This window comes from Simochromis diagramma, unplaced genomic scaffold (assembly GCF_900408965.1).
Source record: "Simochromis diagramma unplaced genomic scaffold, fSimDia1.1 OVJJ01000343.1, whole genome shotgun sequence".
In the NCBI taxonomy this organism is placed as follows: Eukaryota; Metazoa; Chordata; class Actinopteri; order Cichliformes; family Cichlidae; genus Simochromis; species Simochromis diagramma.
In genome coordinates, this window is record NW_024386831.1 from 9,510,915 (window position 1) to 9,522,008 (window position 11,094).

The following is an 11,094-nucleotide window of genomic DNA, read 5'->3' on the forward strand; positions in this document are numbered from 1 at the left end:
TAGGATTTTTTTGAATCAGTGACCATTGCAAGAACTTGACTTCTTGATTTTTTTAATCATAATTTTAATTTTTATTATTTCATCAACTAATATCTAATATCTAATATATTGTAATAACTCACAATAGTGCCCTTTGTGTTGAAATTTTAATTTCTCTTACTACAATAATACAATAAAATCCACACATCAGAATTGTGGCTCTTTAATTATATGGCAGTAGAAAATATTTTCAGTCATTTCAGGATAAATCACACGTATAAGCCAACAGAGTATACAGTACACTTCATTAGTTACTAAGCAGCGTGCAAATTACGTGTTATATATTTCTATATAGACATCTTTCAATGAACTGTTGCTTTTATTCTAATTGCATTACACCTAGAAACAAAGGAGGGGTGCAGGAGTCCATATCAAAGTTATTACATCTTACTAAAACTGTAAATATGGAAATGCTTTGCAGATAAACACAATGATAAATCAAAATAACTGAAACAATACTTGTGTAAATAAAGCAAACTAAAATAAAATTTTAAAAATTACAGAAAATATATTCAGTAAGTTAGACTTTAAAGTTTGTGTTAAATGTAAATAAACATTTCTGCATGCACTTATTTAATCTGGTATTCTACATCCCATCCATCCATCTTCATCCGCTTTATCCGAGGCCGGGTCGCGGGGGCAGCAGCCTAAGCAAAGAGGCCCAGACCTCCCTCTCCCCAGCCACCTCCTCCAGCTTATCCGGGGGAATACCAAGGCGTTCCCAGGCCAGCCGAGAGATATAATCTCTCCAGCGTGTCCTGGGTCTGCCCCGGGGCCTCCTCCCGGTGGGACATCCTTGTCAGATGCCCGAACCACCTCAGCTGGCTCCTTTCGATGTGGAGCAGCAGCTGCTCTACTCTGAGCCCCTCCCGGACGGCCGAACTTCTCACCCTATCTCTAAAGGAGAGGCCAGCCACCCTTCGGAGGAAGCTCATTTCTGCCGCTTGTATCCGCGATCTCGTTCTTCGCTATTCTACATCCCTCTGAGTCTATTTCATGCACAAAGTGTTGGGTTTCGATTGTTGCATCCATTTTAAACTTACTAAAGTTCCTTGCTGATAAACAGCATCTTATAATAGTATGAAACAAAAAAATTAATAAAACCAATCCTGGAAATAACAAACAGGCTAAAGTTAAGCATTTTATAAGCATAAAAATGAAACTTAAGCAAGTATGGTCTTTTGTGGAAGTATTGAATTAAAAACGATGTAAAAATAAATAAATAAATTAACTAAATAAATAAACCCATAAAAATACAATTTACAATAAATCTGATCAATATATCCACATAAGTTAATTTATTCACTTAAAAATAACATAACATGATACATTGTAGTTGGTCTTTGACAAAACTGAAAATACACACAGTAAGGCGTGCTCTTTTCAGCTATGTTCATATCTCTCACTATATATTCTTCACTATAAGCAAAACGTACATTTTAATTTTTGAAGAAACTCTAAATTTCATGTTAGTTATTTTCTATAGATAGATAGATAGATAGATAGATAGTAGGGGTGCAACGATACACAAAATTCACGGTTCGGTTCGGTTCGATACTTTGGTGTCACGGTTCGATATTTTTTCGATACAAAAAAATGTTCATGCCTTTTTAATTTGTCATTTATTAAAATTATAAATATATATTTTAACTCAAAAGTACAGTTTTTAAATTTAACCCTAACCCTTGTGCGTGTTTTTTATTTTGACAGCGAATGCGCACCTGCGGACCACTTATGTGCAGCCCTGGTTATTTAGCTCATCATATTGCAGCCACAGAAATTATTTTGTCCATGAAACCATAAAGTTGCACTTTCTTTTTGCCTTATAGTCTGATTTGTCATAACTTCTCCGTTTTGTGGTAAGCTTTTCTTTGGCTGTCACTTCTTCACCCTGACCTGTCTTATTTGGCTCAGCAGAACTGAAATGCTTTTACACGCTCACTCACATAAGCTCAGCGATTCTCTGCGCGATCAACCTCTCACATGTTTAAGCTGCGGGAGATTTCACTTGTCATGTTTGCATAGTAAGCTAACGATTAATAAGACGATGTCAGAGGAATTGGTGCACAAATTATCATCACTCACAGATCAGTGCTGTCGCTCACTATACACAGTTCGCACGATTGCAAAGTGAAAGCAAAAAAACAAGCGCAAATTCAAACGCGACTTCAATATGTCACATATTGACAGTGGCTCACTGATGCCAATGACATAATTACCCAGCTACATTTCTGAAAGAATGCAAAAGCATTGACATATATTTTTCCTACAATAGCCCGACGGGCAGGGAAGAGATAGATTTTGGTAGCCCGACTGAAAAAATCGCTAGCTCCGGGACGTCGGGCTAGCGATATTGCAAGCCCTGTATCTGATTGAGGAATCACTCATCTTTGGAAAAGAGAGTTTATTACAGAGAAATGTCTCTTTCCAAAATAAAAGCTATACTATCCGCTTCTTCTGGGCTATATTCTCAGCAGCATAAGGAGAATCATGTGCTAACAGCTGTCTAAATGACTCGGCTAAAATTAGTAGCATGCTTGTTGTTTTTGTCTTTGCACTAGGATGATGTCGGCGTAAATGTGCAGTCATATTCGTTGTGTTCCCACTAGTGCTTTCAGGTTAATCTCGTTGAAATGACCTTAACGCCACAACACGGCAAATCTCCGTTAACGAGCTACCGCCGATCGCTCCGTGCATGGGACTAGACGGCAAACACGTTAACGAGCTAACTGCGCTAACACACTAGTTCACACCAATGTAATTGAGCATTGCATGGCACATCCAACATACTGTTTTACTTTAGTCCATGACTCGCTTACCTTCAGGGTCATACGTCACATGAAAACCAAAATAATTCCAAACGCCAGATCTGAATGTTGCAAGTAGAGCTTAACTTCTGTCTCGCTAGCTTGCCCTGCTCTCTTCCTTCTGACGATGCTGTCTGTGTTGAGCGCTCAGTGGATCTGCGCTCGACAGTGCAGCCTAGGCGGAGTAGTCGAACACAGATTCACTGAGCGCTCAACACAGACAGCATCGTCAGAAGGAAAATTGATAAAATAAATTACAAATGTTGTATTGTTCGATACATATGCGTACCGAACCGAAAGCACTGTATCGAACGGTTCAATATCGATACGAATATCGTTGCACCCCTAATAGATAGATAGATAGACAGACAGATAGACAGATAGATAGATATAATTTATTTTGGACATGCAAATATAATTGAAATAACAACAGAAAAAACCCTAAAAATCATCAAGTTTTCATATCTACACAGCAAAATCTCCAGTGTTAAATTAACACTAGAGAGTGTCTACATGGGTCCACACCTCTGAGTGTTAAATACAACACTGTTGAGTGTTAAATTAACACTTTTGACAGTGTTATATGTGTAAAAGTAACCTAGTCAGTTTTGAAGATTAACAAAGACTAACACTGAGCAGTGCTGATTTTCTAACACTGGAAAATAACTCAAAATGTTGGAAATATTCCAGTGTTAGAAAATCAGCACTGCTCAGTGTTAGTCTTTGTTAATCTTCAAAACTGACTAGGTTACTTTTACACATATAACACTGTCAAAAGTGTTAATTTAACACTCAACAGTGTTGTATTTAACACTCAGAGGTGTGGACCCATGTAGACACTCTCTAGTGTTAATTTAACACTGGAGATTTTGCTGTGTATGTCTACAGAATGCGTGTGCTCGAAAAGGAGTAGGATGAAGTTTACACTTTTCTTGTTCCTACCCCCTTATTTCAAATTTCATTGCTTACAAATTCATATCCAGGATTCAACATTATCTGATCATATATGGTTAACTATGTACAAGTCTAACTCATTGAACATACACAAATAAAAGCATTTTCAGCATGTAAACCAGAATAACAACAAACTTCATTTTTACATAAACTAATCACTAGAGATGGCACGATACCACTTTTTTATGTCCGATACCAATTCTGATATCATAAATTTGGATATCTGCCGATACCGATATGAATCCGATATAGTGTTTTTTAATCAACAAAACTGGTTTTTTTAAATATCTTGCTGCATTTTGTATAAGTTCATACTCAAGTTTAAAACAACAACTACACTAAAGCTATTCTGTTATACCTGTATGCAAAAAAAAAAATATTTCATAGTTCAGCAATACTGATCAATCTAATAAACTTAAACCTACACCATCCTCCCTATTCTGGTATTTTAAAGAGTACTTAGCGTAAATATTAAGCAACCTAACTAATAGGGTTCCAACTCCCAGCAACAACAAAAATAAATAAATAAAAAATAGGGAACCACCCCTCACACTCCACCTCATGATGCTTAATCGACGTAATCAACCTTAATTTGATGCAGTGTGAAAAAAAAATGCACAGAAATCAATTATTTTTCAAGAAATATTAAATAGATTCAACATCTTTCTTCAACAAAATTGCAGACTGCACAGATGGTACCTTCCCAAAGGAAAAAGTACTATAGCTTACTAGGGTATATATATTAGACTTAATAGTCACTATATACAATAATTGACTTCTATTCATTTTACATCAAATTAAAACTTTGGGTGTCAGATAATTATTTATTAAAAGCTAGACATTTTAAATGAGAATAAGAAAGAAAAGTATGTCTTTGTGCCCCCTTTTCCCTGTTAATGCCCTATCGGCCCCCCTGGCTAAACTTTGCTAGATCCGCCCCTGCACAGTTACCAGCCGTCAGCTACGTAGAAAAAGATCCTCGAGTAGAAAGTAATATTAAATAAATTCTAACAACAGCTTATCAAGCTTAAACGTGCTGCTGTTGTTCAGCCGCTGGTTTCCTCTTTCTGGTGCAAAGTGGGCCAAAAACAAACCAGAGAGATGGACTCGTGACAGAAAAGCCGATCAGCTGATCATTAAGCAGTTTCATGATTGAAGTAGCAGCAAGAAGAGGCAGTCGCTTGTTAAGCTTAACGCAGGAATGCTTTACAAACATTCAGAGATGGACTTACACACTTGCTTTACTTCTCTCGGGGATAACTTTGTCAGAGATGAAATGCCGGGTTGCTAGCAAAGCTCCAAATGCTATCCGACAGGTCCCGCATGCCACAGCCGCTCTATCACGTGATGCATACTGCTCCGACGTGCTAACGTTCTGAGGTGAGTTACGGCGTGTTGCAAGTTTTGTGAGGTGCTTTCGTGATATTTAATGGATCGGATTACATTTTTTATTTTTCTCCGATATCCGATCCAGTAATTTAGGTCAGTATTGGACCGATACCGATACGTAATATCGGATCGGTCCATCTCTACTAATCACCCTGTCTTTAACACCCGCTTAATCTCTGAGCTTATTTTATATCAAGCGCTATATAAATGCAATCCATTATTATTATTATTATTATTGACAAACACCTTAATGAACACTTAAGCTTGGGGTACTAAGGCCTTGATCTATAAAAAATGAGGACACAATTAGACAACTCAGTCACTGAGAGTAAGATTTCCTATATTCATGCAATTTATTATTTTTGAATAATCGTGTGAATTTTTGTATTGATGTACTTGTCTTGATTTCATCTGTACAGGTGTTCCACACACTAACTCTGACTGCAATGCTCTGATATTTTACATTTGTCCTTACTACTGGCTTGCTGAACACAAGGATTTCTCTCAGGTCATGAGTATTTGGTCTTATTTGGAACAGGTTCTGAATGTTGTGGGGCAAAGATTTATTCGCTTCTTTGTACATTGTTTGTGCAGTTCTGAGGTCAACCAAATCTTTAAATTTGAGAATATTTAATTTGATAAAAAGTGGATTTTAATGGTTCTCTTGAAGTAGCTTTATTTATTATCCTTATTGCTCTTTTTTGCAGAATGTATATTGGATGGGTGTGTTGTTATTTTCTGTTAAGATAAACTGAAGTCAGGATTCTGTTTTGTATTTTGGTGAGTTTGAATCCATATATGAGAGGATTCATAACTGGAAGAATAGTGAGAAACTCAATAGCAATCAAATTTTGGAAGATTCGAGATGAATCTGTGGAGTCAAATCGCCCATATATCGACTGAAAAACCATTACAAAGAGAAATATGATCAAAGAGGTCAGATGGGGCACACATGTCTGCATAAACTTTACCCTGTCTTCACTGGACTCATGCATGTTTTAATAAGATGCGTGTAAATCCAAATTATGAAAAAGCCATGAAATATATAAACAATAAGTGTTGCATATGGACCAGTATTTTTTTTAGGACAAGCAAACTTCAGGACAAGCAAGTTTAACAATTAACCAGTCTAGACATCAGACTCTCTGAATGTTTATACCACATAACTTGACTCTTGATGTTATTGGGATATTGATGGAGAAAATGCAGAAAGGTGTCAGCCAGGAGAAACACACCAGCTGAGAGAGCCTCCTCATAGTCATGAAAGAGTGGTAGTGCAGAGGTCGACATATAGCCAGATACCTGTCAAAGGCCATGACAGCTAAAATGGACAAATCACAGGAGGAAAATGAGTACATGATAAAAGCTTGTAGCATGCATCCTTCATATGAGATGTGATGAAAAGATGACAGTAAGTCTGAAAGGAATTTGGGGCAGAAACCTGTGGACCCATAAATTGCATTAATGCAAAAGCTACTAAGAAAAATGTACATAGGTTCATGGAGACTTTCATCCAAGAAAATAAGCAGCACAAGAGAGATATTGAAAAACAGAATCACACAATAATGCAGTAAAGTTATTATGAAGAGTGGTACTCTGAAATTCATCGTGTCATTAAATCCTAATAGAACAAAACTTTTTACATTAGACACATTATCCATGATCAGAGAACTCAAATGCCTTATTATTTTAAAAAAATGTGTGTGTGAGTATATGTGAGTGTACAGAAGACAGAGCTACTGCATCTACATCTCTATCATTGCCTGCTGTGCCTCTACACTTCCTCTTAATTATTGCCTTTTGTTCAACAACAAAACACACCTGGGAATTCAACCTCTCTTGATCTATTAAAAAAAATCCCCTGAAAATCAACAAAGCAATACTCTGGTAAGTGACTATAGTAAAAGTACCTTTTGAATTTACAGAAATAAATAATAATAAATGTGTTTTGGGTGTCTTAAAGGAAAATAAATGTAAACAGAAGGCAAGATCTATTACAGTTTGCAGGGGTAGGGTACAGCTGCTGTTATAAATAGCATGACATTTTTATTTTTAAATTGCATTGAAGACGACCCACAACTTATGCTTGGCTGCTTTTTGTTGATTTTTGCTCTGCGTTTGGGACTATCCAGCCTTTTGTTTTTCATTTATTTGTTTATTTTTATTCAAAAGCAAATGAAATTGAGTGGCGACGTTTCAAATAAATGGTATCATTTGTACAAACAGAACTCATTGCTATCAGCTGGAACAGTATTACTAATTTTAATTGCTTAAGTACCAGTGCTCCTTTAAGATCGTCCCAGGCACAGGTCAGGTTACTCCTTTTCACAATTTGCTTCACAAGGAAGAGAACATAAGCATTTACTTTTTTGATATACAGTGGTTTGTAGCCTGATGTGATGACAGCCACTTAATTTGGGATGTAAAGAAAACCCAAAAGACTGATTTCAGAGTAAAGGTGTGCAGAGGCCTAGGTCAGAGAGTTTTTCAACTCCCACCTCTGGCAGAGCTTTAGTAGCATTTTGATAATTACCTGAGAATAAAATTTTAGACCCAAGGGTATTATAGTTAAGTGTAACTAAACTAGGTGAGAAAAAACATGTTAGTCAACCAGAAAAAGAAGATAGTCGTCAGAAAAAGATGTAACGAAATTAAACCCCTTTTAAAATACAAGACAGAAATGAATAATGTACAGGAAATGTGTTTAATTTCAATGTGTGTGTGTGTGTGTGTTTTTTTTTAATTTAGACATGTACAAACCAAAAGAAAATTCTACTTATATTTCAATTAATGAAGACAGTCTGGTAATATGTATATGGATTAACACTATACTGTACATATGTAAACAGATTGTTTGCCCCTCTCTGCAGAAACACTCATGACTTTAATCTCAAAGCTAAACTTTTACCACATATAAAATTCAAAACTCTGTTTCTTATTTTTGTTAATTTAAATCCATACATGACGGGATTAATAATTGGTGGGATGAGGAGAATTTCCATTGCCATGAAATTCTCAAAACTTTGTGGAAATTCTTTTGAGCCAAATCGCATGTATAACATATCAAAAAGAAAAGACAGAACAACAACTGTTAAAGAGAATAAATGTGGTACACATGTCTGCACGAATTTGTTCCAGTTTTCTTTGGATGACTGACATGTTTTGATCAGATGTACATAAGACCAGAAGATAAAAACGGCATGACCAAAATAAAAGGTGTAATTAAAAGCAGGAATAATAACTTTAGCTACAGAGGCAGAGCAAGCTAGATTAGAAATTAACCAGTTTATACAGTAGATCCTTTGTATGTGTGAGCCACATAACCTTGATGTTGCTGTTGTTATCGTGCTCATTAAGAGAAGGTAAAAGGGAATAAGCCAAGCAAAAAATACAAAAATAGAAATTTTTTGTGTAGTCATCAGAGAGTGGTACACAAGAGGTCGACATATAGCCACGTATCTGTCATAGGCCATGAGAGCTAGGAGAGAGAAGTCAGCACAAACTGAAGAGTGCACTACAAAACCCTGTAAAAGGCATCCTGCATAAGAGATGACATGAGTGGTGGACAGAAGATCATAGAGAAACTTGGGATAAAATGCAGCTGTCCCATAGAGTCCATTGAAGCACAGATTGCAGAGGAAGATGTACATGGGTTCATGAAGTTTTTTATCCACAATGACTGTGACAATTATCGTCAAATTTACCAGCCAAATCACACAGTAACACAGTAAAGTGAGAACAAAGAGAATGACCCTGTAGTTTGCAATATCACTTAAACCTGAGAGAGTAAAAACAGTAACTACTGAAACATTATCCATAATAAAATATTAGTTTACCTTACTAGGTGTCATTTCAAACTGAGAGCAAATGACATTTTTACAAGTTAAAGCCAGGGTGTAATTAAGTCTGTCTGTGTACTGTCTCCCTGACAAAGTATGTCACCAGAGGTTTATATACACTTCTTATCAGCCACATTTATGTAGTTAGTATGATGTAAGTGGTGCTTTCACTCCTTGAGTTGAGTTAAAAATTAAGTTCTTTGTATTTTATGTAACTATTGAGATCTGGGAAATGACTACAAACAGGTTTGAGCAAACGATGAGCAGTAAGATAAATTAATGCATTTAGTTTAAGAAGAAGAGCTTGCAAGAAGAGCTTCAGCAGCATCCTGAGGAATTTTGGGGGGTGATTCATGAGTTTCAAGCTTGTTGTTACAATCTATTCAAGCTCTCTATATGCAACAAGACCTTAATTTTCAGTGCAAAAGACAACACAGTGATTAAGGCTGTTATACATTTGATAAGCAACACATTCTTCCCTTTCCTCAAAAAAACATAATACAGCTGTGTTATATTGAGTCTTGCTTTTCTTTTTAGATTGTAAAAGAAATGAATCCAGTGAAACATATTTTGTAAATGAAAATGTATTTTACCCTAACAACCAGGCCTCTTTATAATGTTTAAACCTGAAAAGAAGCAGAAAAAAACATACTTACTGCCTGAAATTTTCAACAATAACCTCAGAATACTTTTGAATACTGTTTACACGGTGTAAAACAGCGACTTGGGACTGAGAGTATTATAGGTAACTACAAGTAAACTAGATGCAACAAAACTTTTCAGTTAATCAAAAGGAGATATTAAACTTAATGTTTGCATTTACAAAACAAACAAACAAAAATAATAATGTGCAGGAAATGTGCTTAGTTTCACTCTTTTATTTTTAATTTAATTGTGTAAAAACCATCGAGTCTGTGATGTCTATATGATTTTAAGTGTTTATAGTTTAATATACGTAATGAATTTATGCAAACTAATGAAAGGTAACACTTTATAACATGATCTGCCACTATGGCGGAAGTACCCTGTACAAGTGCAATTTGAGGACACCAAAGGTAGGTTTTTGCAAGAAACAGCGAAACAAGAACACCGTAAGTACACTGTACTTTCTGGGGCGTGGGTCTTGTTAAGGTGCAGTACCGTGTACTTGCGGGCATTTTTCAGGCAACAAGTCGGGTTTTTTGCAAGAGACAATGAAACAAGTATACTGTAAGTACTAGTAATGTGTGGATCGATACCGAAATATTGATTCCTCTGATGCCAGTCATTTATGTTCTAGAATCGATTCTCATATTAAAATATCGATATTTCAGTAATTTAGGGTAGATTTGTAGTTTATCATTAACAGGAACACAGTGGAAAGAAACTATATCATTAGGACTGTCTACATTGGAAGGAACTACTTCCTCTTCCGCCTTTTTATAGTCATGTGCAAAATGTGGTTGTATAAATGTGTCCAGCCCCTTGGGGTGCGCACTCACAATAATGGCTGAGCATAAATGGAGTCATGTGCGGATGTATTTTACCTCCACAAACAGCCAAGACACGGTTTGAGATACATGTGGCAAGACAGTGAGGTGTTGTGGTATAGATCGGAAACATCACTAGTAAGTACCCTGTACTTGCATGCAGACAGGAAGCTGAGACGGCGTACTTGCACCGTCTCAGCTTCCTGTCTCTGCTGAGAGTTCAGGCAAGCCATCTCAGCTGTCTACGGCGGCCTCCACTTGAAGCTCTATCAAACCATCTTAGCCTTCTGTCTCCACTAAGATCTCGGGCGAGCCACCCCCATCCTCTGCTGGAAGCTCCGGTGAGTTCATTGAGCCAACTGAGGACTAGTGATGCGCAAATCATGAACGAATCACTTTACTGACTCATGAATCATTCACAAGCCCAACTGACTCACTGACTCATCCCTGTTGCTGTTAGCAGCTATATATCTAGCTTATAATTAAAATTGTGGAGAAAAACACAACATCCAGTATCTGAACAAAAAAATTTCTGCTCTGAACTGGAAGAAAAAACCCTGAGTAGAAGCTCACATCAAGAAAATAGCTCCTCGGTTC

At 36.6% G+C, this 11,094-nt stretch overlaps 1 protein-coding gene and 1 pseudogene across 1 annotated transcript; both read right to left on the reverse strand.

Annotated features, from left to right (window-relative positions):
* Positions 1–5,616: 5,616 nt before the first annotated feature.
* LOC120731309 lies at positions 5,617–6,952 on the reverse strand (annotated as a pseudogene).
* Positions 6,953–7,928: 976 nt separating this feature from the next.
* Positions 7,929–9,375, reverse strand: LOC120731300 (olfactory receptor 11A1-like). The gene has a single exon (XM_040028278.1). The coding sequence runs from the start codon at positions 9,005–9,007 to the stop codon at positions 8,066–8,068; it is 942 nt and encodes a 313-aa protein (XP_039884212.1). The 5' UTR covers positions 9,008–9,375; the 3' UTR covers positions 7,929–8,065.
* Between the last annotated feature and the right edge of the window lie 1,719 nt (positions 9,376–11,094).

Coding starts and splice junctions, on each gene's coding strand:
- LOC120731300 (XM_040028278.1), bottom strand. CDS start 9,007: ATGGATAATGTTTCAGTAGTTACTGTTTTTACTCTCTCAGGTTTAAGT.